The sequence below is a fragment of the Acartia tonsa genome, chromosome 11 (genome assembly GCF_053477335.1).
Source record: "Acartia tonsa isolate MP-2025a chromosome 11, ASM5347733v1, whole genome shotgun sequence".
In the NCBI taxonomy this organism is placed as follows: Eukaryota; Metazoa; Arthropoda; class Copepoda; order Calanoida; family Acartiidae; genus Acartia; species Acartia tonsa.
The window spans coordinates 33,041,356-33,068,804 of record NC_137270.1 but is presented as its reverse complement, the minus strand read 5'-3'; the positions used below and the strand labels follow the sequence as shown (position 1 = coordinate 33,068,804).

Genomic DNA, 27,449 nt, shown 5'->3' with positions numbered 1-27,449 from the left:
TTACATAGAATTTTGAATGATTTAGTATATAGGTTTCTTGTGAACTTGTTATGGGGCTAAAACTTCTCCATTTTACTAACTTTTTAAAACTCCTTCTTTTGGATTAAACAAGTTTATCACCATTAAGCTTTGCAATAATCTCTCAACTAATAAATGGTACTATAAAATAATATCATACGAACATTTCACAAAAGCCCTAAATATTTATAGAAATAAACAGAGGCTAAAATTGTTTTAGAGACTGGGTTTATAAGGTTGACAATATAGATATTTGATTATTGACTTATTATTGAAAACTTCTGTACCTGGGTCCAATGAAAATTTCTTGTGAATTATCAAAACTTCCTCTGACTTTATACTTTGTGTATTCTTCCTCGCTTATCATTTCTAAACTAATAAGCAAAAATTCATTACCTTATATCTGCATTAAACACTTGAATTTTTGTTGTTGAGAAGTGTCATGTTTGAATTATTACATGTGTCAGACGAAAAAATAAGTGCAATCCATTGAAAAAATAAGTATGCCTCAAATTATCTATTTTGGCAGGGAAAATAAAAAAAATATCAGCGCAGGGGTGTATATTCTGCACAAGATTTATTTTTTTCCCCTGCTACAAAATTTTTTATTTTTTTTCCCCCCTAGATTTTTCTTAAAAAGTAGGGGGGAAAATAGAAAAATATTTAAAGAACTCTATATTTTATTTATTTTATCCCTCCTACCACACATTTTTTTAGTTTTTTTACCCAAGGAGGGGGGCGAAATGGAAAAAATGTTTTCAGTTTTCTTAATTTTTACATTTTTTTTCCCTCCAACCACTTATTTTTTATTTCCCCCCCCCCCCTGAGCCGGGGATCCCATGCAGAATATACACCCCTGTATCAGCGGTAAACAGCCGGTGCGGCAGTTTTACCACCTTTACTTCACAGTTTTACATTATTCTATACTGAAACAAATAATTTCAATGTTATGAGTCTATGACTCCTTTTTTGATTGAGTTTTATTTTGTTTAAGGTTTGGTTACAAAAAGTCTCTTAGCCCCCGTCCCCCACGCCTATTTTTTAAATGATCTAATTTTCATTTGATTATCCTTTTCATTAAGTAGAGAATAGAAATGACGTGAAGTTTCGTTTGTAAATACAGAAGATCTTGGCTTGTAAAAGTAATGATTTACCTGTCTGGAAATTGCAAAGGCACGGACTGTTTCACTTTGTAATCCAACTCTGCTATTTTATCAATTTTCCATCTTCTCCTAAATATTATCTCATGTTACACCTCCCATTTAAAATTATCCATTTTGTATATTACAAATAGTGGTTGAAACGTTTGGACCCTCAACTTTATGAACCAATAAATACGTCCCTAAAGTTAAGCCAACGAATAGGAAAACGTTATCATAAAACTTTGGGTGCTAGTAATAGACAGCCTAATTTCCCCTCCCTCCCTGATAAAATTAGATAATCTATAATACAAAGTAGAACGATATCCGTTTGTTTGTTTTTACCGAAGGATCTCGCTAACCGCTGAACCGATCGCGTTCTCATTTACAGGGTAGCTTCTCATAGGTCCCTGGAAGGTTAATAACTTTTTCTTGGGGGGTAGGACACAAAAAATGAAAAATCCCCCCCCCCAAATAATTTTTTTTTAAAATCTAAAATACGAAACATTGGTTTGATCAAAACTCTTGGGGCAAAGCCGGGCAAAGCCCCTAGAGGCTAGGGGCGAAGCTGCTAGTATACTATATAGGTACAAATCTGTCACCAAACTTTATAAACTTGTTCTGTCATTAGTTAGCATAACATTCTTGAGAGAAAAGTTTGAATTTCATAAAACACAAAAAAACATTCTAAAAACTTTTCATACGTGAATTTTTTATCTTCTACAAAAAATTTTTTTTTGTTCATTCTGTTTTAATTTTGAATTTGTATTATTTGCAATTCTAACTCTCTAAGATTATGTCCAAGAAACTCCAATGACAGTTTTGGTCTTCATAATCTTAACATCGATAGCTTTTTAATTCTGCGCTATGAACGTAATTGTTCTTGTTATCTAAAGAAAAAAGTAGTTTGTACCTGTTATATTGCCAAACACCAAGATAAAACGTAGTAGCTGGTACAATCTAAATAAAACTGTATTAGAATGTGTGGTTGTGTGTTTTTGTATATCAAAAAAGATGCTTTTCTGTGATCAATTCAATAGTTAAAAATCTAATGTCCAAGTGCTTATCCTCTTCTATAGTTTGAAATTATCTGTTAAACAAGAATGAAAAGAAAAATACTTACTAAAAAAGCATAGCCCAAAAATCCGATTTTTTCTTTCGGCTGTTTTTTATAACCCCTTGGGGTTTTAGAGTAGAATACAAGTTGTTGATTTTGCTTTGTTACGCCTGTTTTTAAATGGCAATAATATCAGGGATCTAAAGGGATAAGACCATGGGTAATAAATTGTTTACATTCCCACTAATGATACACAAAATTTGCTCTTCTGTAGATTATAATTATTGGTTGAAGCGTTTGGACACTCAACTTAATAAATCAACCAAAAAAATCATTAAAATTCCACGAAGATTTTAAGCCAACGAATAAGAAAACATTATTAAAAACTTTGGGGACTAGTATAATAAACAGCACAGTGTCCCCTTCCTCCGTGTATAATATAAGCTTATTCTTGTGCATCAAACAAATACAATAACAGAAAGGCATAGAAAAAATAAAAACACACGGATATTGACGAAATATTTTTTTTCATTTTCTTACTAGGAATTTAACCTCTATTTTAAGTTAGGAAGACAACATCCATAAAAGCGAAGTTCTAAAGGGGTGCTGCCACTTTTACAACAAATAGCAAACAAATAGCAAAATACAACCACTGTGTTTTGGACAAAAAGTGGGTGTGTTTTTGTCAATTTCGTTTTTAGCTGTATTTTTGGCAATATTTTTTTGTCCACTGTCAAAATTACACCTTTCCCTAGTAATCTCAAAACGTGTAAGTAAGCAATTAACATTTTTTTTGGCTTACTTAAATGTGCCATTGTGCCATTTTTGTGGTAAATTACTGATAAGCCATAAAGAATACTAATTGCCTACTTATATCAGCATTCTACAACAATTTGGTCTTACTTGTGAGATAAAAGAGGGTGGAGTAAATAAATACTCAGTCATTTATAGTAAAAGTGGCTTATATAAGTTGAAGTGAAGAAAAAGAAGGAGGAGTAATAATTAATCCCTTCCTTCCTGTAAGCAGTTTATGAAAAAAAGAGAAGATTTGGCTGATATAAGCCAAATAAGCAACAAATGTGATTGATTACTTATAAGTAATTTATCCAAAAATTGCATGATTTGGTATATAAGCCGAATAAGCATTTATTGTGATTGATTGCTTGTAAGTAATTTATCAACAAATTGGATGATTTGGTATATAAGCCAAATAAGCATTTATTGGGATTGATTGCTTATAAGTAATCTATCAAAAAATTGTATGATTTGGTATATAAGCCAAATAAGCAATAAATGTGATTGATTGCTTATAAGTAATCTATCAAAAAATTGCATGATTTGGTATATAAGCCAAATAAGCATTTATTGTGATTGATTGCTTATAAGTAATCTATCAAAAAATTGGATGATTTGGTATATAAGCCAAATAAGCATTTATTGTGATTGATTACTTATAAGTAATTAGCATTTTCATTGATTGCTTATAAGTAATATATCAAAAAATTGTATGATTTGGTATATAAGCCAAATAAGCATTTATTGTGATTGATTGATTGTAAGTGATTTATGAAAAAATAGCATGATTTGGTATATACGCCAAATAAGCATTTATTGTAATTGATTGCTTGTAAGTAATTTTTCAAAAATTGCATGATTAGGTTTATAAGCCAAATAAGCACTAAATGTGATTATTTGCTTATAAGTAATCTATCAAAAAATTGCATGATTTGGTATACAAGCCAAATAAAGATTTATTGTGATTGATTGCTTGTAAGTAATTTATCAAAAAATTGGATGATTTTGTATATAAGCAAAATAAGCATTTATTGTGATTGACTGCTTGTAAGTAATTTATAAAAAAAATAGCATGATTTGGTATATAAGCCAAATAAGCAATCATTTTCATTGATTGCTTATAAGTAATTTGTAAAAAAAATACCATGATTTGGTATATAAGCCAAATAAGCAATCATTTTCATTGATTGCTTATAAGTAATTTATGAAAAAATAGCATGATTTGGTATATAAGCCAAATAAGCAATCATTTTCATTGATTATAATATTCACGGAAAATTGTCTATAGTACAATACAATGCATAAATCCACCGAATATTAATTGGGTTTGAAGCAATACTGAAATAGATAGTAATCACATTGTATTATTAACAGCTTTCTGCAGTTATAAAAATGTAAAAGTTTAAGTTAATAATCAGTCTTTTCGTAGAAAAATGGATATAAAACAAATACATTTCTTTGTATGGCTGAGATCTGGTTCTAATCCAACGGATTAAAACATTTACTAAACTTTCAAAGAAATTTAGAAAAGCACAGCTTTTATAAAATTAGGGTTGGTCTGTATGTCCCTCCGAGATGGTTAACTATTTTCTTTAAGGCATATTAGAAACAATCAATATTTTTGCTTATTTGGCTTTTATTCCAAATCATACTATTTTTTATAAATAACTTATAAGTAATCAATGAATATTTTGACTTATTTGGCTTACATGCCAAATCATGCTATTTTTTGTTAAATTACTTATGAGCAATCAATGAAAGGCTTTTAATAATTTGGCTTATATAAGCCAAATCTTCTCTTTTTTTCATAAACTGCTTACAGGAAGGAAGGGATTAATTTTTACTCCTCCTCCTTTTTCTTCACTTTAACTTATATAAGCAAAATCATGCATTTTTAAAATAAATTACTTATAAGAAATCAATCCCAATAAATGCTTATTTGGCTTATATACCAAATCATGCAATTTTTTGATAAATGACTTATAAGCAATCAATCACATTTAATGCTTATTTGGCTTATATACCAAATCATGCTATTTTTTGATAAATTACTTATAAGCAATCAATGAAAATTATTGCTTATTTGGCTTATATACCAAATATTGCAATTTTTTGATAAATTACTTATAAGCAATCAATCACATTTATTGCTTATTTAGCTTATATATCTGATCATGCCTTTTTTTGACAAACTACTTATAAGTAATCAATGAAAATTATTGCTTATTTGGCTTATATACCAAATCATGCAATTTTTTGATAAATTACTTATAAGCAATCAATCACATTTAATGCTTATTTGGCTTATATACCAAATCATGCTATTTTTTTATAAATTACTTATAAGCAATCAATGAAAATTATTGCTTATTTGGCTTATATACCAAATAATGCAATTTTTTGATAAATTACTTATAAGCAATTAATGAAAATTTTCGCTTATTTTGCTTATATACCAAATCATGCCTGTTTTTGACAAACTACTTATAAGTAATCAATGAAAATTATTGCTTATTTGGCTTATATACCAAACCATGCAATTTTTTGATAAATTACTTATAGGCAATCAATCACAATAAATGCTTTTTTTGGCTTATTTGCCAAATTTTGCAATTTTTGTTAAATTTCTTTTAAATTGTCATTTTAACAAGGATGACAACATCCATAAATGGCGAAGCACAAAAAAATGTGGATGGGAATACGTAGTAGTAGTGTATTTATTAAAATCAAGAATAGATTTGTTGGAGAAAATAAACATGAAACCTTGTTTTATTTTGTATGATGAAGATGGTTAAAGTAAATTACATACTAGATGTACATAACAATAGGAAAAAATATTTTGAAACTGTTAATGCAAAAAAGTTTTAAAATTGGACCAAAAATATCACAAAAATTTAATTTTAATATCTTTAACTGAAAATTTTTTGAAAATTGGACCATAAACACCAAAGATATGAATAAAAATGTGAAAAATGTAAAAATAGCCAAAAACCTGCATAAAGGCAGTCTGACTGTCATTGTTGTTTTCTTCAAACAACAGGATATTTAATTTTGATATCTTTAACTGAAAAAAAATTGAAAATCGGACCATAAACACCAAAGATATGGGGAAAATGTGAAAAATATGAAAATAGCCAAAAACCTGCAAAAAGGCAGTCTGACCGTCAATGTTGTTTTCTTCAAATGACGGGAAATTTAAGTTTGATATCTTTAACTGAAAAAACTTTGAAAATCGGACTATAAACACCAAAGATATGGGGAAAATTTAGAATATATAAAAAATAGCCTAAAACCTGCTAAAAAGCAGTCCGACCGCCATTGATGTTTTATAGTTAATTGTGCTCCTTCATGACAGGAATGTTGTCAAAAAATTTCAGCTCTCTATCTTTTATAGGAGCCGAGAAAATCACGTTTCCCCCAATTCATTAATCACGGACGGACGGTCATTGTGAATAATAGAGTAGCTTCGCTTCTAAAAAGTAACATAGGTTAGGTTAGGTTAGGTTTTAGGCTAGGGGGCCAAGTTCCGAGCACCTAGCCAAGGGCAATCACCTAATCTAACTTAACCTCTCAAAAGCTACTGTGAAAATATGACTAATCGCCCCTTAAGAGGCGTTGACGTGAAAGGGACTATACCCAAAATAAATTTTTCATTGTTCAATCCCTTGCGAAGTTTATGTATAACTTCTGTTAATTAATAAATGTTATCATGTTATAGATTTCAAACTTCGGGTAATGATTCCTGTAACATAAATAAAACATGGTAAGCGAAGCATTTCTATTATCGTTATCAGAAAGTCTGTTTGTTAATTTAAAACATCTGGCTAAGCTCTTTACATTATAAATTAGTATACACTTTGGTCCACATGTCTTGATTAGGTGGTACCAATCTAGTAGTGACCTAAATTTTTAACCAATTATTATAATCAAAAGAAGTGACTGGTATGATTTTATTAAGATTTTAATTTACTCTTCATAGAAAATGTCTATATTTGGATACAATACATGATTTAGCAGTATGTTTGGGAAATGCTTCTAATTCGGCGGATATTAATCGATTTTGAAGCCATACTGGAAAATCAAATAAATTACGGACTGAATGACGTGAGGCAGTAAGTGAATCATAGAGTAGCTTTGCTTTTTATTCTTTCTTGGTTAGTATTTTTTTTCCAGAGGGAGAGAGGAGACAATTGGCTGTTTATTTCAATAGTCCTCCAAGTTTTACAATAACGTTTTCTTATTCGATTGCTTTGGGGAGTTTTACTGAATTTTGATTAACAGTCGGGCCCCTTACCGCACCTTTATCGGTCGGGGTGGGGGGGGGGGGGGGGTCATTCAATGCCCCCCCTCCTATTATCTCAGTTCCTATTAAAGAGGGCTAAAAATTTTGGTGCAAGTCCCCTGTTTGATAATGAATTTCCGACCTTATGTAAGTCAAAGTCAATTTTCGCTTCCTTCACCCTTTTATTTAACAACCTTTGTTTTTAGGTCCTTTTTTACTTAAAATTTACAAACATCAGTAATTTTCTCATTATGGAAGCTAGAAGAACATTTTTTTGCAGAAAATGTTTATCTTCATGTAAATTTTATATTAGAAATATCAAATATAAATTTCAGCAGCCGCAGCTGTATTTGTCAGCTGCAAGCCGCCGCAGTTGTCGGGAAAACGGCGGCGAATCTTATGAAAAGTTATTACAATATGTAGAAATGTTATAAAAGCTTATGTTTAAAATTTGAATTATCTAAGTCAAAAATTACGGCTACAGGAGCCTTTTCAAGATTTCTGTAGACCTGGAGGATCAGGACCTGCAGGATCATACCTGGAACCTAATATTGACTTGAACACCTGTATTTCATATAAGGATGTACTACTAGAGAATATTTAGTATTTTGGCAAGATAAAATGCTTTGTTTAAGTCAAAAAATATTTTGATCTTCACCTGGACGACCATGCCATGTTCGCTGGCATCCTGTGCCCGCTAACATGGAGATATTAAAAAAATTCCAACTCCCAGTTATGTGTCATACTCATGCCTAAAAAGTCATGCAGTTACGCTCTTTATCTTTCACACACAGAAAATGAGATAGAAAAAAACGGAGGGTGGGGTGGGGGAGCGTCCCCTCCCCCTCCGACCGTTAAGGGTTAAGTTGAATGTATAAACGATTCAACCACTAATTTAAATCTACAGAAGGGATAACTTGGCATGTCATATTTAGGGATGTGCATCAATTTATCTGCCATTGTCTTATCTTCTTAGATCCCTGATTTGTTTCATAATTTTATTTGTTATTTTTGTTTAGTGAATGCTTTTTATTACACGACAACAACATATAAAGTTTGAAGTTCCATGTATGTGTTGTAACACTTAATATAGGCCAACGTTACACTTATTTTGGAATGGATAGGACAATGGCAGATTGATTATTATACATTTTTACATAAAATATGAAATGGTTTGGCAAGGATAATTAATATTCCATCGTCCTTCACCAATATCCCAAAGTTAATTAAATCTACAGACCTTTGAATCTAATTTATTAAGCTAGGTATATAAAATTTAAAGTTGAAATCTATTTTTTTCCATTTAAAGAATCAAAAGATAATTTCTCTAATTTAAATGAAAACAATCAATTCTTAATCTTTTGTCCTAATCCTCATATAAAAGAAACAGGATGTCTGTCTGTGTCCCTGTATGTCTCTATGTCTGTATGTAATGAGGAACTTTGCTAGCAGCTGAAAAGATATTGTTTCTCTGTATGGTTCTTTAAATGTATCTTCTCATATGTCTTAGGAAGGTTTATTACCATTTCATAAGGGTACCAAACTTCTCAAAATATAAATAGTTCCTAGAAAAATTATTTCCCCCTCCCTAAGTTTTTTTTTTACTTTTTCTTTTAAAACTAAATTTGGGGGAAGGTCAATTTACCCTTTTTTCCCACTTCAAATGCATCTAGTGGCCTCTAGGGGCGTATCTGCTGGTATACAAAAGAGTGATGATTACAGGGGGCTTGGTGATGCTTTGGGTACAAGTCCTTTCCAGGTCACCTTTAAACGCCATTATTTACATCTTGATTGAGATGTATAAACTAGCAATGTCCAAACTTTTCCTCCAAAAATTAAGAATTAAAAAGTTAACGGACAGACAGACAGACAAACGGACAGACAGAAGGACAGGCAGACGGACAGACAGAAGGACAGCCAGACGGACAGACAGAAGGACAGACAGAAGGACAGACAGAAGGACAGACAGAAGGACAGACAGACGGACAGACAGAATGACAGACTGACAGATTGACAGACTTACAGACGGACAGATAGAAGGGCAGACGGACAGAAGGACAGGCAGACGAACAAAAGGACAGGCAGACAGATGTACAGACAGACGGACAGAAAGACAGACAGACATACACACACACACACACACACAGACGGACAGATAGACGGACATAAATACAAGCAGACAGACGGACATGCATAAGAACAGACAGACGGACAGACAGACGGACAGACAGACAGACAGACAGACAGACAGACAAAAAGACAAACAGACAGACAAAAAGACAGACAGACAGATGGACAGACAGACGAACAAACAAGACAGACAGACGGACAATCGGATGGACAGACAAACGGACATTTGGAATTACAGAGTAGCTTCGCTACTAAAAAGTATTAAAAACCGCTTCAAATTTAAATTTATCTGGCCAAAAAAAACAGTTATAGATATAAAAAATTTATGTTACAAAAATTGATTTGCCTTAATAAAAGTACTTCAGAGTTATTTTGATAAAACAACATTTTCTTATACCCGAAGATCCCTGAATTAAAATATGTACAAAGATTCTTAACAAGTTAACTACTTCACATTATTCGTTGGCATAAAAGTTTTCGGTAATTTTAACCACCAGGGATCTAAAGAGATAAGGCAATAGTTAATTGGACGTACATCCCCAATGACAATATACAAAAATACCCCTTCTGTAGTTTGCCATTACTGGTTGAAATGTTTGCATGCTATACCTAATGAATTTACCAATCAAAATTCAATAAAAGTCCCCAAAGTTGTTAAACCAACGATTAAGAATAAAACTTTGGGGACTAGTGTAATAAACAGCCTTATGTCCTGACTCTACCTGAAAACCACGCCCGCTCATCTTAAGAATATTGGTGCTTTCACCCAGACTACCAGGTTGAGCACTGAAAATCCCTTTTTTATGAGGTGGGGCCAGGTAGTTTTACAAATTTTCTCACAAATTAAAAGGTGGCAGGAGTTATCAGTGCTCAACAAGTACTTTGTGTGAAAGCACAAAAATATTTCTACAAATAATCATAAGCTACATAAGACATAATTTGGTTTCTAAAAATTTAATGTAAAGTTTATTTTGTCAATTGCCTTTTCCCTTCCCATAACAAATCTATTTTAGATGCCAATTGTAAGTGTGTGTATAAGTGCGTGCGTGTGTGTCGTGCCAGTACAACATGGGTCAACACATGCTGACCCAAGCTGACCCAGGCTGTCGCGTCAGTTGGCCAAGGTTACTCCTGGTGGAAACATATGTATTTGTTAAAAATCTGTGCAATTTCTTTTCTACAGTAAACGTTATTTTTATTTATGAAACCTTCTCTTGTGAATTCTATATCTTTATTAACAATGCATTTCCAAACAATTCTAAATATTAAGTATTACTTTTAAGAAAGGTATTTAAATTGTAGGAAATCGTAATGTTATATAAATCTACACATCTTATTGAACCAAACTTTGTTGAAAAGAAACTGGGTATACAGTTCTGTTAATGAGGTAAGACTCTATTTTTATTATAAAGTTTATTTTATTACATGTATTTTAAAAAGTGAAATGAAATCAACAAAAAATGTATAGACATTAGATTTGATTAGTTACTTATTGCATCGTATCATAGACAGCCTTCCGCGGATATCAAAACAAAACAAAATAAGAATATAAACAAAGCTATACGATGCTATACACAGATCAGTATGGCTGAGAAACGGTTCTAATCCAGCGGATATTAATCGGTTTCCATACTGGAATAGTAATTTATCGTATTATAGTCAGCTTTCCGCAGATATCAAAATGAAAAGATTAAAACCAGTTTTTTTTAGTCCTAATTAGAGCCGAAGATCAGGACTAAGAAAACTGGTTTTAATTTTATTATTTTTATTTTAATATTCAATGAAAATATTCTGTAATACAATGCTTTACATAATTTTTCAGTATGGCGTAGAACCGGTTCTAATCCAACGGACAATAATCGGTTTCAAAGCCATACTGGAAAATGGATTATCAATTGATAAAAGCAAAGCTTTTATAATTGGTGTCGATCCGTCCGTTTGTGGAAAATTGTCTCTAAAGCGATGCTTTACATAATTTTGCAGTATGGCATAGAACCGGTTCTAATCCAGCGGATAATGATTGGTTTCGAAGCCATACTGGAAAATGGATTATTATCAGAAAACTGGTTTTAATTTTATTATTTTTATTTTAATATTCAATGAAAATTTTCTGTAATACAATGCTTTACATAATTTTTCAGTATGGCGTAGAACCGGTTCTAATCCAGCGGATAATAATCGGTTCCGAAGCCATACTGGAAAATGGATTATTAATTGATAAAAGCAAAGCTTTTATAATTGAGGTCGGTCCGTCCGTTTTTACTTCCATTGGTTAGCTTTTTTTCGTTAATTTAAACTTGTTAGAATTGTCCTATCGATCTAAAACTATGCACTATAACACTATAATTAAGTAAAAAAAATGTAAGTATGTCCTTAAACAGTATCATTCTTATTTCAGAGCTTCCTCGTTTCTTTGATATTTATCAGGGGTCCAATGGGATAAGACACTGGCCGATAAATTGATGTACATTTCTTTTTATAATTTGCAAAAATTAGGACTTCTTCAGATTACAATTAATGGTTAATATGTTTGGGCTCTCAATTCAATAAACCACCCAATCAAACTTTATTTAATGTTGTTAAGCCAATGAATAAGAATAGTTATTTCTCGCATCGTATTATAAATGGCTTTCCGCGGATATAGAATGTACAATTATAAGATTAAAACTAGTTTTTTTAGCCCCAAGGTGCCGGAGGCACCGGCTAAAAAAACTGGTTTAAATCTTATGATGGTACATTTTTATATTCGTAGAAAGCTGGATATAATACGGTGCTAGACATAGTTTTTTCGTATGGATGAGAACCGGTTCCTATCCACCGGATTCAAATGAATACGAGAAAACTAATTATAAAACTTTTGGGACTAGTGTCATAAACAGCCCAATGTCCCCATCCTTCCTGGATATTTATATTGTTGTGTCCCATGATATTATATTAGTTAATAAAATTTTTCGTCAAATATTCCATCCCTGCAGATATATACCTAGGAAGGGAGGGAACATTGGACTGTAAATTACAATTATGCGAAATGAGTGGAGAGAAAGGTACCCAAAAGTTTTATACTATTTATACTATACAAGTTTTATAAACAAAACTTTGGGGAAATTTAATGAATTTTGGTTGGTTGGTATTGCACTAGTTGTTCTCAAACTTCAATCAATTCAATTAATAATTTAAATCCACAACAGGGGCAATAATATTTATCATCATTTTCTAATCCTTTAAGATCCATGAATTATACAAAATGTTTCATAAATACGATGTCTTATTTGTTGACTCAAAACCTTTTTGTACTTTTATTGAAGTTTTTTTATTGAATCTGTTTTCTACATATATTTTATAACCGTGGAAGGCTGTTTATTATACGATGTGATAAACAAATATTATTTCATCATATTATGGACAGCTTTCCGTGGATATTAAAATAAAAATTCAAAATAATTCAATTAGTTACATTAAGCGCTATCCTATAAATTCTCACCAAGTTAAACTGGTTATAAAACTTTGAATAAAAGTGTGATTTACCCTCCAATGGCACCTCCCTCCTTTGCTCAAATATATGCATCATGAAACGTTTTAAGTAATAAAGCCAATAATCGACCCATTTTAAATATAATCCAACTATGTAGTCCCCAAAGTTTTATTATAATGTTTTCTTATTCTTTGGGTTAACAACTTCAGGAGAGGTAATTTTGTATACATCAATTTATTGGTCATTGTCTTATCCCATGAAATCAATTCCGAATTAACCAACTCTACTGAAAAATAATGTATTATAATTATGTAGACAATTTCCTGGGTATAGTCCCTTTCGTGGCAACGCTCTTTAAGGGTCGTATTTTTAAAATGGCTTTTGATAGGTTATTTTAGGTTAGGTTAGGTTATATTGGGTTAGGTGATTGCCCCGTAGGGTTAGACAATTGGTCCCGCAGGGTTAGAGCCCCTCACAGGGGATAGCAGTAGGAGAATAGCTAATGTGAAAATATGAAGAAACGCCCCTTAAGGGGCGTTGCTATGAGAGGGACTATACCCAATTTTCGAATTAAAACGAAATTTCCAGTATGGCTTCAAAACCGATTAATGTTCGCTGGATTAGAACCAGTTCTACGCCATACTGAAAAATTATGTATAGCATCGTATTACAGAGAGTTTTCTACTTATATTGAAATAATACTCATAAACCTAAAACCAATTTTCTTAGCACGGGCCATGCGGGGTTAAGAAATCCGCGGAAAGCTGACTATAATACGATGCAATAAATAATTACATTCTTTATTTTTCACATATAAATTTCCTGTATGGCAACAAAACCGATTAACATCCGCTGGATTAGAACTGGTTTTAAGCCATACTTAAAAAGCAAGTATCATTTCGTATTATACCCAGTTTTCTACTATTATAAAATGCAAAATCATAATTTAAAAATATTTTGTTTTTATTTCCGTTGTGTTAGAATAGTATTTCAACCCTACATGTTGAATTATAGACAATTTTACACAAAAAAATCATCAAGGAATTAAATCCATCAAATTTTAATTATAAACTTAGTGTATAGTTTTTTTTATCCGTGGAAATCTATCTATAATACTGAAATAATGTATCATTTAAAATAATCTTTTTTAGAAGCGAAGATACTCTATAATTCACTTTGTCCGTCAGTCTGTCAGTCAGTCCGTAACGGGGGAAATGGGATTTACTCAGCTCCTATAAAAGATAGAAAGCTGAAACGTTTTTGACAACATTCCCATCATTAATGAGCACAAATAGCTATCAAACATACAAGGCGGTCGGACCGTTATTTAGTTATAGATATCAAAATTAAATTAAACAGTGTCTATTAAAAAATCTAAAAGATTATTACATTTCTTTTTTACCTCATTTGAGCATTTACTTTATTTCATTATAAATACATACATGTATAGTTACATAACAGTGCGTCTGTTATATATTTATTTTTAAAAACTATTTTGACGCAAACCTTTTCACATTTTTTGAGCTATGCATTTTGTTATTTACATTTACTTGTTTTAACTTAACAAATATAAGAAATGCGCGGGGTTTTCACTAGAAATATTTGGTTAATAGAAGAAATAGGTTAATGTTAGGTATTATCACGTTTTGATGTATATTTAAGAGCAAACAAAGAAGGGAGGTGTCATTGGACTGTAAACTGTACACTGGTACCCAAAGTTTTATTACAACTTTATCTCATTCTTTTACTCAAAACTCTAGCAGGTTCCAAACTATTAGTTATTTTGTTGTTCGTTTTTTTTTTGGGGGGGGGGCGATTTTTCTTGGGAGGGTGGTGGTATCCTCCCTTAAACAGACAGAGACACACATAGATCCTGTTACTTTTTAAAAACAGTATATTATTCAAAAATAATAATTATTTATCGCCTCGTATTATAGTTTTATATTAGATTGAAAAAATTAAAATATTAAAACCAGTTTTGTTAGCTCTGAATGGTTGAAGGACCTGGCTAAGAAAACGGATTTTAATTTCATGATATTTTGTTTTAATACTCGTGGAAAATTGTCTGTAATAAGTTGCTATACATGATTTTTTTCAGTATGGATTAGAACTGGTTATAATTTAGCGGATTTTAATTGGTTTTGAAGCCAAACTGGAAAAAATATTTTCGGTACTAGGCCATACTGAAAAATGTACAATCATAAGATTATAACCAGTTTTATTAGCCTTAGGAATCTCGGGGCTTACAAAACTTATTATTGTACATTTTTAAATTCGGGAAAATTGTTTATAATACGATACAACAAATAACTATTCCAGTATGGCTCAGAATTTAATTAATTTCCGCGGTTTAAAAACAGTTTCTGAGCAACTCTGAATAAAACAACAAATCTGGAATTAATTTTGTAATAAAATTTTGTATCCTTGAAAATGCTTTTAAAACGATGTGATATATAATCCTTCACCAGGGAGGTGGGGGGCATTGGACTGTTAATTACAATGGTATCCAGAGTTTTATAAACACATTATTTTATTTGTTGTATGAGTAGATTTTCAGCCAATAACTTAAATCTTGAAGGAGTAATCTTGTTTATTATCATTAGGGAGTATTATAATTTATCATGCATTGTCATATCCATTAAGATCCCTGTCCCTTACAGCTTAAAAATTATTATCTTTACGCTGCGGTGGATACAAGTTGTTGGTGAAATTCGTAAAATCTTAGTTATATGAAAATGAATAAAATTAATCTCCCTTCCAATAATTAATCATAAAATTTTTTACCAAGGGCTGTATATTAACTAACCTCTAAGTGTCCTATCCCTCCTCTTAACATTGTAGCATGGTTAATAAAATTATCACGATTGAAATTATATTTTAACTATAATGTTAATGCATTATTTATCTGCTATTGACCTCTCCCTCTACATTATATTTTATTGTTATCCAATACTATCAGATATCTGAAGGGATACAACAATGGACTAAAAATGCAGTTAGGACTTGAGACAAAATTCGTGCAATCAAAGATTTGGTTGTCTATTGGGTGTTACCTTACTTAATACACTGGGCGATTGAGCACTTTACACTGCAATTTAAAACACAGAGTAGGTTCAAGGTGGCGTGGATAGGAATTGCACCCGAAGCGTCACCGAGCCCCTAGAGGTAATACTGGTATAAGGACAAGTATGTTCATAAGAAGAACAGCATTATTTTACTATACTGAATTTAACATGGACAAGTATAAATATAAGTAGAGCAGCAATATTATACAATAGTGATGTTTAAGTAATGTTGAAGTATATTCATAAATAGCGCAGCAAAATTATATTATGCTGTCCCTAGTAATCTCTCCTCGTGGAGTAAGCATGAAAAAAAGTAAATTGCTTACTTAATTGTGCCATTTTTGTGGTAAATTACTGATTTTAACATGTGCATTTATTTCCACAAGTTTGTCAGCAACATTATAATAATCTAAATTTAACAAGGACATTAGTAACGCAGCAACATTATTCCTTCTAATGTTAACAAGGACAGTAATATACATATTTAGCACAGCAACATTATACTATACTAATTTGAAACAAGGATAAGTATATTCATAAGTAGGGCAGCAACATTAAACTATTTAACAAAGTATCCTCATTCCTCTCCCCCTCTGTTTTTTAAAAACTTTCAAAATATATTTGGTTCTTATACAAATAAATTTTGTTTTATTACTCCCTTATCATTTCTATGGCATTGGGGTACCCAAAAATGTAGGTACCCAAAAGTTTTTCTATGTGTGTGTGTTTTAGTTATGCAGCAAATGATACAAGAATATGTATAATTCAGTACCAAATTTTGCCCTGGATTGTTGGGCTTGTTTTTATAGCTTGTAAGCTCATTTATATGATTTGATCTACCTGTAAAATGTAAAAATTGAATTTTGGGACTTTACTTCTAGGGGCTAGTGGAACAAAAGAACCCCCAAAACACTAAAAATATAAGTTCTGAGCATATTTTTAAAGATATCAATCTGATTTTTTTAAAGAAAACTTTTTAAAAATAACTTAACTAAGTAACCATTACAGATTTCATTTCAGGACTTCCTTTCTAGAGGCTAGTGGAGCAAAAGACCCCCCTTAAACTATAAATATGAGTTCTGAGCATATTTTTAGTAGCAAAGCGCTACTCTATAATTAGTTGTGAAGCTACTCTATTATTTGAAATGTCTATCTGTCTGTCCATCCATCTGAGACAGAAAGGGGGAAACATGATTTTTTCAACTCCTAAACCCTGAAGCACTTCATTATGCATTTTACATTTTCTGTATATTTTGTCTATGGTAGTCCATAATTGTACAGATTTACTGTACATTGTTTCTATTTGATAAAGCAACACATATGATAAAAGAAAAAGATTCTGTTTAAAGTAAATTGCTTATGTGTCAATGAAAAACTATTTTTTTTTTATTTTTTTCTGGTTTCCTTCATTATGCAAATCCAAAGAAAATCAATGGAGAAACATTTATTATGCACTTTTCTCCTCTTTTAAAGATTGAATCTGATAAAATAACAATTTTTTAAGGGATTTATGCATTAGTTATTATGAAAAACAGTATAAGGTAGAAATTAATGAATTTTCTAAATAAGAAATATTAGGAAAAAAAATTCAACCTTTATCACTTTAGAGGACAACTGCTGACCTCCAGTCTAATGGATGTAGCTTAATACATGTTAAAGATAAAAATTACCCTTAAAAGTATACTAAAATGTTTTTTAATGTATAGAAAAAATCAACTTTAAAATTTTGATTTTAAGGATGATGTCCTTTGAGATACTCCAGGTGATGGTGATGGTGAGCCAAATGTACATGCCCATTACAACAACTTGTCTATTAACCTATGTACCATTTTTTGTAGTCATAGCAGCCTCCAATGGAGCCTCCCGACACAAAATATAACCATTATCTAAAAAATACAATATTTACCTTATGAATTAGAGTAATTTAAATTGCATTTTTTTTCTATTTTAATACTGCATGGCTTGAGGCTGCTATGACTACAAAAATTGGACCATAGTGCAATATATAAGTTGTCATCATGGACATGCACTCTGATAACTTTGGCTCACCATCACCACCAGTAAGAGCACCTTAAAGGCCACCATCATCAAAATCAAGATTTTAAAATGGATTTTTTTGACACATGAAAAACATTTTTGTATACTTTTGAGGGTAATTTATATCTTTAACAAGTATTTAGCTTCATCCATAAAACTGGGGTTCAGCAGCTGTCCTCTAAAGGATAAGGGTCGAATTTCTTTTTTTCAAATATTTCTTATTTATAAAAATCATTAATTTCTACCTTATACTGTTTTTCATAATAATTAATGCATAAATTCCTTTTAAAAATTTTATTTTATGAGTTTCAATCTTTTAAAGAGGAGAAAATTGCAAAATAAATCTTTTCCCATTAATTTTCTTTGGATTTGCATAATGAAGTGGATCAGTAAAAAATCAAAAAATTTATTTTTTGATCAATACATAAGCATTTTACTTTAAACAGAATCTCTTTCTTTTATCATATGTGTTGCATTAACAAACAGAAACAATATACAGTAAATCTGTACACTTATGGACTATTATAGCAAAATATCCAGAAAAATGTAAATTGCATAATGAAGTGGTTCAGGGTTTATAAAAGATAAAGAGCTGAAATTTTTAGGGATAATTATGCTAACAATCATCATATTTTCACCAAGTTTCATTAAGTTTTGCCAATTGTTTGTGGTTTTAGATTGATTCTTACTTTTCAAGGACTTCCAAGCTTTTTTTTGAAAGTGGTGGTAATTTCCATTTCAGGTTGTAAATTCCCAAAACTTTTTACCTTGGACTAAAATTTGTGGGTATAAATAATCCCAATAATAGAAAAATGCCTTTAACTTTAAAAACTTAATTTTTTCATCACAATGTGTATAATAAAGGATGAATTCCGACATTTATTTGGCCCCCTTTTCGACATATCTCTTTAGATCTCTGGTAAATTATGCTTTTGAAAATCAAAACTCATTTTGATGAAATTTTATTTTGTTGATATCTTTTTTGTTAATAAAGTTAGGATCATGAAAATATCATTAACCTTACAAGACTCAAAAAATGCTTTCAACTTAAAACTTATTTTAACTTTTTACTTAAAACTTATGTAAGTTACTTTTTCTTAAGTTACTTTTTCAAAATTTAGGCTCTTTCTAAAACTTTTTTCTTGTGTGGAAATGTTAAGAAATCAAGAACATATGCTACTTTTTTTGATACACTAAGTAATATGGTCTGTAAACCCTAAAAAATACTTTTTTGTGTGTCATGCTGTATTACATAGAAGCTCCACAATGATGTCTTAGTTCCTAAATGCCAAATTTCATTGGGGATGGGGGTTATCATACCTGTACATCCCTCCCCCCTTAGACATCAGTGCACTTCATTGCTTGTTTTTATATAAAATAGCTTTAAATTTTTAAAATTTTTTTTGAATAAAAGTCTAATCCCAAATGACAAATACTATATTAGATATTTTACTATTATTTATTTATTCTAAATGTTAATAATAATTCATGAATATTTATTGTAAATATTAAAGAAACATATGTTAGAAAGAGTAGTTTTGTGTATTTCATATCAATATTAAATATATATTATTTTTAGTAATTTTTTCTCAGGAGTTTACTTCATTGGAGAACAGAGTTGATAAATCAATCAAAATATCATTAGAGTACATTAGAATCACTTCAAAGGCAGATTGTCTCAGTCTGTGGTTAGAGTGGTTTTGCTGGAACTTTATAACACAACTTTAAATCAGAAACAGAAGATTGATTTATGCAGAAAACTAGTGAATTTGATTTAAACATCTAATTTGTATAAATTTAAAACAAACTTTTATCAGTCCTTTTTTAAACATGAAAAGAATATAAAATTTTTGAATGTATTGTAATACTGTATAATATCATGTAGTTTAATATAATTTGACTTATAAAGTTTTTTTTTACATTAATTATAGGTTCAATTTTGCCAATTTTCATCATGAAAGTAGGAAATAAATCACAAAAAATGGCTTGTTTAAGTAAGGATTTTGTAGCAAAAATGGAAGATTTAAGTAAGGAATTAATCTCAAAAATGGCTTGTTTAAGTAAGAATTTTGTAACAAAAATGGAATATATAAGTGGGAGATTAATTACAAAAATGGCTTGTTTGAGTAAGAATTTTGTAGCCAAAATGGAAGATATAAGTAGGAATTTGATCACAAAAATGGCTTGTTTAAGTAAGGATTTTGTAACAAAAATGGAAGATATAAGTAGGAAGTTTATCACAAAAATGGCTTATTTAAGTAAGGATTTTGCAACCAAAATGGATGATTTAAGTAAGTAATCAACCCCAAAAATGGCTTATTTAAGTAAGGGTTTTGCAACAAAAATGAATGATTTAAGTAAGCAATCAACCCCAAAAATAGCTTAATTAAGTAAGGATTTTGCAACAAAAATGGATGATTTAAGTAAGTACTCAACCCCAAAAATGGCTTATTTAAGTAAGGACTTTGTAGCAAAAATGGATGATTTAAGTAAGCAATCAACCACAAAAATGGCTTATTTAAGTAAGGATTTTGCAACAAAAATGGATGATTTAAGTAAGTAATCAACCCCAAAAATGGCTTAATTAAGTAAGGGTTTTGCAACAAAAATGGATGATTTAAGTAAGCAATCAACCCCAAAAATGGCTTAATTAAGTAAGGATTTTGCAACAAAAATGGATGATTTAAGTAAGTACTCAACCCCAAAAATGGCATATTCAGAGTGACCACTCAAAATTTACAAATATATAGTACATTTATAGTACATAAAAATTTTCATATAGTACCATATAGTACACAAAATTTAAACTAATATAGTACCATATAGTACCAAAATTTTAACTTATTATGTAGTAATACCATATAGTACCAAATATTAAAAAATAGTACCTATATATCTTATTAAATAAAGTAGTAAGGGTTTTATGACTGAAGCTTAAGATCTCATTAACTACTGAACAATTGGGTTAGCAATTTTAGGTAAGCTTCACTGAGGTCGTGTGTAGGTTTTGGGCTATTTAATTTTCAGAATTCAGGAATATACATACTGGCCATATAGTGGTTTTAAGCAATTTTTGTGGGGTTGGTAAATCCTAACCCCCTCAAAAAAAAAGAAAATGATATCCCCCACTAAATTTTTTCTTGTAAGTAAAAAGTAATTGCTGAACCAATTGGGCTCTACTCTTCAGAGAATATTTGTACTGTTCATGTGGTGGTTTTAAGCACAGTGTGGGGCGAAGCCGCAAAGAAAAAACAAACAAATAAAGGGGATAGGAAATCCCCCTTAACAACCCCCCCCCCCCAAAAAAAAGGGATATTCCTAGTAATTTTAAACAAAAATAGTTTTCCTTAAGGTTTTTGTGAAATGATGAGGGAGCATTAAACAATTTTATAATTGGTGGAAGAACCTAACACTAGAAGACTTTTTTTCAAATAAGTCCTAAAAATGGACATTTTTTGCGTAATAAAAGGGACGGTGAACGAGAAAATTTATCATCAGATTATCAAATTGTGTCCAGGAATGGGGAAAAAATTCCCGACTATATAAATGTGCGGTTACTTGTCTTTTTTTTATTTCTATAGCCAACACTAACATAGTTCTCTATTTTTCACAACAGTTAAGCTGACTTTTAACACAATCCTTGCTTTAAACCAATGTATAGTTACTTATAAATTGATAAAATAAGCAATATTTTTTATTGAATACCAAATACAATAACAAAGCTAGAAACAGGTTTTTTTATTAGTATCTAAGTAACTTTAGATGGCCCACCTTTGATTAAAAATTTGTAAATAATAAAGGTGCAATATTTATTTATAAACAGTCTGATAAAAGTGTAAACTAGTTCTCCAAAGTGGGTTATTTTTTGTCCAACACAATAAAAAAGGATATTATTATTTTAAATAACCTCTGAGATTCAACCCTTTGTAGACAGTGAGTGTTTACGCGTTTTTTCTTCAGTGAAGCTTTCCCTGTGCATAATTGGATCTTGGCTATTCCAGATTATTTGTAGGCCTTCGTAGGCCGCTTAAAATGGTGTGTGGATATGATCTGAACATTCAGCCGTTTGGCCGCTAGCAGCTTTTAAAATTCATAGATTTTTGGAAATATTGCTTTCCAGCAATGTTTTAACGTGAACTGTAGTAGATCCTACTCTTCAAAGCAAATTCAGGAAGGTGTATAAAGCCATATCAAAAATTCTTTTTTTTATGAAAATCAAATTGACATATTGCTGAAAAAAGCTACCAGAACACTTGTTTTGGTGTCAATTGTCATTATATCATAAAAGAAATGGGTTAAAATAGTGCGCCAATTTTTTTTGCATTTTGAGTCGGTCTACTATACATACACCTCCAAGGTCCAGCAGGGCATTCTTTACTTAACCTAACTTGGTCATCTATTAATATACAGGAAAAGCACTAATTAAAAATTTAGCCTATGTATTTAGCCGCTTCAGCAATCATAAAAATGATTGAAACAAAAAAATATATGATCAAGGTGATTTTAAGAGTCATTGCATATTTCAAAGCTTATAATTTTACTTTACATACCCAAATCACTACTCTCTATATTAGTATGTATTAGAGCTGAAAGTACATTGTAATATTACAAACAAATAATATTATAATACTTTGGTTGGTAATAAGTTTTAAAATGATATAAAAAAATTTCATATAGTACCAAAATTTTAACTCATATAGTACATATAGTACCTAGTTTGTCATATAGTACCATATAGTACAAAATTTTGACTATATAGTACATAAAGTACATATAGTACACAGTGGTCACCCTGCATATTTAAGTAAGGATTTTGTAGCAAAAATGGATGATTTAAGTAAGCAATCAACCTCAAAAATGGCTTATTTAAGTAAGGATTTTGCAACAAAAATGGATGATTTAAGTAAGTAATCAACCCCAAAAATGGCTTATTTAAGTAAGGATTTTGTAGCAAAAATGGATGATTTAAATAAGTAATCAACCCCAAAAATGGCTTATTTAAGTAAGGGTTTTGCAACAAAAATGAATGATTTAAGTAAGCAATCAACCTCAAAAATGGCTTATTTAAGTAAGGGTTTTGCAGCAAAAATTGAGGATTTAAGTAAGCAATCAACCCCAAAAATGGCTTGTTTAAGTAAGGAATTTGTAGCAAAAATGGAAGATATAAGTAGGACATTAATCACAAAAATGGCTTGTTTAAGTAAGGATTTTGTAGCAAAAATGGAAGATATAAGTAAGCAATCAACTACAAATATAGCCTAAATGGCTGAGAAGGGATTAAATTTTGAGGAAAAATAATCCGGATTAAAATCTTAATCTGTAAGACATTTACCTCAAAAGCGTCCGATTTTGCTGATTCTTATCAGCCACCCTTATTTTTGGGGTTTTTTAGGGGTTTATAGGGCAATAATAGTTCTTCAAGTAAGCAATTAACCTACGAAAATGGCTCGTTAGTCCGACATGTCCGATTTAAGTAAGCCACTTTTGTTGTAAAGTGCGGACTTTCCCGATGTGAGCACGTCCTACTTAAATCTGACAAAAATGCTTATATAAGCACAAAAAAAGGTAAATTGCTGAGACAGAGATTACTAGGGTTTACTATGTCATAAACACAGTTTTACTGCAATAACTGTATTTTTGTCATACCTCTAAAAATGCAGGTGTGAATTTGACAATAAAACTGTGTTTATGACATCAAATCACTATGTTTATGATAGAATTATCACTGTATTTTTGCTAGTGGTAAATCTGCCATGTACCCGTTCCAAAATCAGACGGTAGGACAAACGAACAATAATACTTTTCGAGTGTCAGAATTTTAACAGAACAAAATTTGTAAGTCTAAACAAAATTGTACTCAATTTATTGCAAAATTACGTAAATACAGACTACTGTATGAGGGACATTATTTCAGTTTTAGGACTTGTTATAGAATCAATTTTAAAAATTAGATGTATAGGAAAATAATATCACAAAAAATGGTTGTCAAAAAAGTAGAAAATCAGCACGTTTTAAATGGACGAACGGACTTTCTTCCTAAATCGTAATTGACTGTTTTAGGAATCATCATGCAAAAAGTTTAAAATCGATAGGACAATTCTAACATGTCTAAATCAACAAAAAGGGCTATCTTTAATAGACGGACGGACAGAGGAACTAAATAAGGACTGACTCTAATAATAGAAAAGCTTCTCTTCAAAGAGTCAAATTGTTATTTTGATATATTGTCATTCCTTTAAGGTTATTAAGAGTTAAAACTGGTTCTTTTGCATGTCTAACAAATTGTTGGGCTCTGACACCCATTAAATTCCACATTTTTATTCTGTAAATAACATCAAACACTAAATAACTGAGATATAACAAAACTGGTGCTGTATTAATAATTCAAAGAGGTCAATGTACGAAGATGTCCTTCGTTTATGTTTTGAAGTTTTTTTTATGGGATTTAAATTGTCCCAAAAGGTTCAACAAAACTTTTCCCTAATACTTTGTGATTTTAATCAAAAATAATTTCTATAAATCTCGCCAAAAAAATGAAGAAAATTGGATGTAAAATTGTAACGAAAACACTCAAAACATTTAGAAGAATCTATCATAAATTGACCGCTTTCAAAAATTAAAATTGTAATACAATAATTAAAAAGCTTTCATAAATGCAGGAAAAAATGTAAAGGGGACTATCCACGATCAAGAGCAAGTGATTCTAAGCACCTTCCAACATTGATCCATAGTATTTTTTTAGTGAACATGCTAGGTATATGTTTGATATTTGGTTTATCGACTAAAAAGTTAGGTATCACCATGGTTTTATATGAAAAAACTTTGAAATCTAAAGCATTTTTTAAAGCAATATCAAATATGCTTTGTTGAGTTCAAAGGACAAAATAAAATAACACGGCAGAAAAGCATCAAATGTTGTAAATTGCAGAAGTACATTAACCCTTTTTTCTAAATATATATTTTAAATCACAATAATATACTTTTGTGTCAATGCCTTTAAACAACAGTTTGAACTCATCAAAACATTTGATGATATAGCACCAAACAATGCTTAACATTTAAAAGTTTTTTTCATATAACACCATGGTGAAACCTAAATTTTTAGTCGATAAAGCAAATATTATACATAAACCTAGTATATTCACTAAAAAAATACTATGGATCAATGCTGGAAGGTGCTTAGATTCCCTTGCTCTTGTTCGTGGATAGTCCCCTTTAATAAAGCTAAAACTGGTAGAGATCTAAATTTCAATACTTTTCTCGTTAGAGTGCAATTTAAAGAATTAAATATATATATTATATTACAATAATAAATGCAAATTTAATTAAATACATAGATTGCCTAAAGGATACATTACTAGATCTAAAAAGTGAATATTTTTAATAGCATTAATAAAACTCATAAACTTTGGAATGTAAGAGAAGTACCTAATGTTTTTTTTTCACATTGAAAGAATTATCGTTAAAAAAACAAAAAAAATACTTAATGACATTAAATAGACAAAATGCTTGAATATATAACTTTATAGCTTGGAAATTATAAAGGCAAAGCTCAAATAAAAAGCAAAATGCTAAACGGTTGCCTGTTAAAGGAATCTTTAGGGTTTTGTGATGTTGTTGAAAAGGCTCACAAAGAAATGGGTTGAGGAAGGGTAGGGGAGGAAAAAACTGCTGTAAGGTTACATAAGAATTGATAGAAGTTGTTAATTAATGGGAACTAACATATATCATGTTCATATGAAAAGGAAGAAATGACATAGCTTAAACCCAAATGTGATTTATCTATTAATCAAAAGATTTACAAGAAAGTAGGAAGTATTTTTGAGTAGATTTTATTAAACTGCTGGATTAAATCCTCTGAGTGGGTTAAATCCTATATGGGTGATATTGCCATGATCCTTTTTAAGATTTAGCATCCTGGAAGACCTGAGATGCGACCATAAGATTTTCAATGTATTGTCCTAGGACCTGGTTCTCACTACGCAGACGGAAATTTTCCTCCTTCACCTGACAATTTCAAATCATTTAGTTTTTGAGTGAAAAAAACAAGGATGAATGAATTCAATAAAAGCAAATCTTTGTGCAGGTATTCAGGGAGTAAGGGAGGGGACAATGGGCAATTAATTCAACATAAGAGTTATCAAAGAAAGGGCATGAAATCCAGTTTAATCCAATAAATTTGTAGGAAATTATAAAGGGATTGTTAATTAAATAATAGATTTCCATAGCGTCATGTAAAGTGAAATCACAACTTGTTTTTGATGAAATATATTGAGGTTTTTTGGTGTGATTTTTATATTAAAAGAATATTGGACCCGGCCAGCTGCTAGCAAGAATATGACTGCCCCTTTTTATTCTGTTTATTTCCCTTGCCCCCACCTCCCTTCTCCCCGTCTGCTACATTCCAAACTAACACAACGAGTGTTTATTTCCCTTCCCCTCACTTCCCTTATCCCTTCTCCCCGTCTGCAATATTCAAAACATACATAACGAGTAGCGGCATTCTATGCGCAAGTCCCCAAACTCAGTCAGAAACTGCTAAATTCTTGCACATTCCCTTTAAGCCAGTCCCCAAAGTCTGAGACTCCTAAAAATTGAATATTCGATCCATTGTCCCCTCCCTTACTCCCTGGCAGGTATTACTATGATATTATAATTTTTTTAAAGTCCTAATAGGATAATTGAGATATAATAATTCCTTCACTGTCTTAACAAACAAACAAAGTATTGGAACACAATATTAGGAAATTTTAAGTGCACAAAACAACATATAACAAAAACGTATATGTAAAAGTACATAAATACAATTTTGGTTCAATGGAAAAAAAGATTTTCCTACCTTGTCCACCCTGGTGCTTAGATCCTCCAGAGTATTCTGAAGCTCCAGCACTTGGGCAATCAGCTTGGCTTTCTCCTCCTCTTCAGAATAGGTTCCATCAGGAGAGATGTTCTCGGAGTAGTTGCCATCTCGGGAAAAATTTTCATCATCCATTTTTAATATATCTTTTTTCTTGGTGGTTCTTGTCTGTTTTGAGGGATAAGTCAATGGAAAAAAAACAAAGCATAAAGGGATATTCAGCTTGTTTTAACTTTGTCAGGGATAATACACAAAATTACCCCTTCTGTAGATTATAATTATAATGGTTCAAACGTTCGGACACTCAACTTAATAAACCGACCAATCAAAATTCAATAAAATTCCCCAAAGTTTTTAAGCCAACGAATAAGAAAATGTTATCTGACAAATTTAGGGACTAGTGTAATAAACAGCTCATTGTACCCTCAATTCCTGTTATTATGTACATTAAACAAGAAGATACAGAAATTAATAGGTACATTTTGTGTCAATAATGATTACATTTTTTACGGATTTCTATTGACGTATACCTTCCTGTAGTTCAGATTATTCAATTAATTGCACATTAATATCTCTGAAACATGACAATAATAAATA

At 30.8% G+C, this 27,449-nt stretch overlaps 2 protein-coding genes across 3 annotated transcripts in view; both read right to left on the bottom strand.

Moving 5' to 3' along the window:
• Nucleotides 1-24,313, bottom strand: part of Surf1 (surfeit locus protein 1) — a 27,532-nt gene extending 3,219 nt beyond the window's left edge. The window contains exons 1-5 of the mRNA XM_080175723.1: nucleotides 24,229-24,313; nucleotides 2,281-2,387; nucleotides 2,071-2,117; nucleotides 1,173-1,250; nucleotides 306-392 (exon numbers count right to left, since the gene is read on the bottom strand). Of these exons, the coding sequence (XP_080031849.1) occupies nucleotides 306-392; nucleotides 1,173-1,250; nucleotides 2,071-2,117; nucleotides 2,281-2,387; nucleotides 24,229-24,310 (401 nt within the window). The 5' untranslated portion in view covers nucleotides 24,311-24,313. The remainder of the gene's footprint in view (nucleotides 1-305; nucleotides 393-1,172; nucleotides 1,251-2,070; nucleotides 2,118-2,280; nucleotides 2,388-24,228) is intronic.
• Nucleotides 24,310-27,449, bottom strand: LOC145331098 (short coiled-coil protein B-like). 2 transcript variants are annotated; one of them, XM_080175729.1, is made up of 3 exons: nucleotides 27,391-27,449; nucleotides 26,835-27,024; nucleotides 24,310-26,002 (listed from the first exon to the last, which is right to left on the bottom strand). In XM_080175729.1, exons 2-3 carry the CDS (start codon nucleotides 26,985-26,987, stop codon nucleotides 25,898-25,900), a joined length of 258 nt encoding a protein of 85 aa, XP_080031855.1. In that variant the 5' UTR covers nucleotides 26,988-27,024; nucleotides 27,391-27,449; the 3' UTR covers nucleotides 24,310-25,897. The 2 variants fall into 2 exon arrangements, with proteins under 2 accessions (XP_080031855.1, XP_080031854.1); XM_080175728.1 differs by having other exon boundaries at nucleotides 26,835-27,020; nucleotides 27,383-27,445.

Coding starts and splice junctions, on each gene's coding strand:
- LOC145331098 (XM_080175729.1), bottom strand. CDS start 26,987: ATGGATGATGAAAATTTTTCCCGAGATGGCAACTACTCCGAGAACATC. Junction 26,003..26,834: donor TAAGCACCAGGGTGGACAAG/GTAGGAAAATCT, acceptor TGAAATTGTCAG/GTGAAGGAGGAAAATTTCCG.